The sequence below is a fragment of the Chenopodium quinoa genome, unplaced genomic scaffold, assembly GCF_001683475.1.
Source record: "Chenopodium quinoa cultivar QQ74 unplaced genomic scaffold, ASM168347v1, whole genome shotgun sequence".
NCBI lineage: Eukaryota > Viridiplantae > Streptophyta > Magnoliopsida > Caryophyllales > Amaranthaceae > Chenopodium > Chenopodium quinoa.
The window spans coordinates 406,758-409,444 of NW_018743144.1; the positions used below are offsets into that span (position 1 = coordinate 406,758).

The window sequence follows — 2,687 nt, forward strand, 5'->3', positions numbered from 1 at the left end:
TGTGGTATGCACCAGCATGAAACCGATTGGGATGACTGACGAGCAAATTCAGTTGAGAGCATTTCCTTTCTCTTTCAAGGATGCAGCGAAGGATTGGTTTTACTATCTTCCCCCAGGTAGCATAACAAATTGGGCAGATTTGAAGAAGTGTTTCCTTGAGAAGTACTACCCAGCCACTATTTCTGCGAGCCTTAAAAAAGCTATCAGCAATGTGGATCAAAAGGAAGATAAATCCTTGTATGAGTATTGGGAGAGATTTAAGAGATTGTGTGCTAGTTGTCCTTACCATGGGTATTCCGATCAAGACCTCATCCTATAATTCTATGGAGGTCTAACTGATGATGACTTGAGGATGGTGAATGCAGCAAGTGGAGGAGGGCTAGTGAATAAGACTCCAGGAGATGCAACTAGGCTGATTGCAGAGCTAGCAGAAAATTCTAGGCAATTCAGTCAGAGAACTCCCACGCGCCGGGTGAATGCAGCAAATTCAAATACAACTGAGTTAGAGAGTCAAGTAGCTGATTTGACTTCTATGATGCGTGAGTTCATGGTGAACTCAAGGAATCCACAGCAACTGAATGCTTGTGGTTTATGCACCTCCATGGGACATCCCACTGATGCATGTCCTCAATTACAAGAGGAGAAGAATGAGCAGGCCAATGCAATGGGTTTCCAAGGGCAAGGTCCTCAGAGAAGATATGATCCATATTCAAATACATACAATCCAGGATGGAGGGATCATCCAAATTTGAGATATGGGAATTCCCAAGGAAACCAACAACATCAGCATGCTCAAGGTCAACAACAGTTTCAGCAATATAGGGCACCGTTCCTAACACGTCAAGGCCAAAGCTCTAATTCAGGCAATATGTCAACTGAAGAAATGATTAGATCACTAACTTCTAATGTTTCTACCATGCATCAGAATATGATGCAGTTTCAACAAGAAACCAAATCAAGTATTCAAAACCTGGAGAATCAAGTCAGTCAAATCTCAAGTGCAGTAAGCCGACTTGAAGCTAAGGACTCTGGAAAGATTCCATCCCAATCGGAGCTGAACCCTAAGCAACAAGTTAATGCAATAACATTGAGAAGTGGCAAAAAGTTGCAAGAAACTGTAGTTGCACCTAAGAAGGCTAAAGACTTGATTGGAGTTGAGGACGAGGAAGTAGAACAAGAAACTAAGGCGAATCCGCCAACCTTTACCTCTTATGAGCCTGTGCCACCTTTCCCAGAAGCCTTGCAAGATACTCGAAGGTATGAGAAAGACAAGGATATTTATGAGACTTTCAGCAAATGTGAGGTAAATATGCCCCTCTTTAATGTGATTAAAAGTGTTCCTCGTTTTGCTAAGTTTATGAAGGAACTGTGTACGATCAAGAGAAAGCACAGGTTGGGAGGAAAAGAAAAAGTGAAGGTGAGTGCTCATGTTTCTGCAGTTTTCCAAAAGAAACTCCCAGAAAAATGTGGTGATCCTGGTATGTTTACTATTCCTGTTACAATAGGAGACACCACATTACACCGAGCCATGTTGGACCTAGGTGCATCAATCAATGTCATTCCCTACTCCCTGTTTAAATCTTTAGAACTTGGGCCTTTGCATGAAACTGGGGTAGTAATTCAGTTAGCTGATAGGTCCAATGTATATCCTAAGGGGGTAGTAGAAGATGTACTTGTTAAGGTTGATGGATTGATCTTTCCTGCTGACTTTTACGTCCTTGACATGGAACATGACAAACAAGCAGCCCCCATCCTGTTAGGAAGACCTTTCTTAAAGACTGCTAAGACAAAAATCGATGCGTCTACCGGTTCTTTGACTATGGAGGTTGATGGGAAAGCAATTGTGTATAACATTTACGATACCATAAAGTATCCTGTTGATACTCATTCTTTATATTCTATAAATGTTGTCGATCCAATATTGCATGATGTTTCTAACATTGATCATGGGGATGAGCTCCTCACACCTATTACTAATGTTGTGTCTGGTGATTGCTTGGATTCTTCTATACCTACTAATGTGCAGGTGAAGGTGGCGGAATTGAATGAACAGTCCAAGCTTCCACCTATACCACTAGGGGCAACACCCACCCCGTCATCATTTCCGGGCAAGAAATTGTCCCATTTATACCACAAAGCAAAGAATAGGTTGTGGCATGACAAGATGATTGCTAGGAAGAAGGTTAAAGTCGGTGAAAAAGTCCTCCTATAAAAATCCCGACTCAAATTATGTCCTGATAAACTCCGCTCCCATTGGGAGAGTCCATTTCAAGTGGTGAAAGTCTACCTGCATGGAGCGGTAGAAATTCAGAGCCTAGAGACCGACAATGTCTTCAAGGTCAATGGACAAAGGCTCAAGCCCTACTTCGATGGTTTCAAATCCGAGAACATAGAGTGCATTGACCTCTATGAGCCTTCAACCGAGTACCGAAGTGGGATGAGTTGCGTCGAGCCAACGACGTAAAACAAAGGCGCTAATCGGGAGGCAACCCGATCGAAAACTCTTCCCCATTTCTTTTCGTAGTTTATTTTTTTTTTAATTTTTCTTGTGATGTGAAGAGTGTTTTTGTTGTTTCTATGTAGGTGGAGGCCTCGGGAGCATCTTTTATGCCCGAAACACAGCAAAAACAAGCTGAAACAGAGCCAAAGGGGACATTCCCTGCTGAAGCCGCTGGCAGCTGCTCTGC

The 2,687-nt window shown here is 42.6% G+C and overlaps 1 protein-coding gene across 1 annotated transcript; it reads left to right on the forward strand.

Annotated features, from left to right (window-relative positions):
* Nucleotides 1-352: 352 nt before the first annotated feature.
* Nucleotides 353-2,212, forward strand: LOC110732111. Its single transcript, XM_021912029.1, has 3 exons — nucleotides 353-514; nucleotides 926-1,303; nucleotides 1,451-2,212. Exons 1-3 carry the CDS (start codon nucleotides 353-355, stop codon nucleotides 2,210-2,212), a joined length of 1,302 nt encoding a protein of 433 aa, XP_021767721.1.
* The last annotated feature ends 475 nt before the right edge of the window (nucleotides 2,213-2,687 follow it).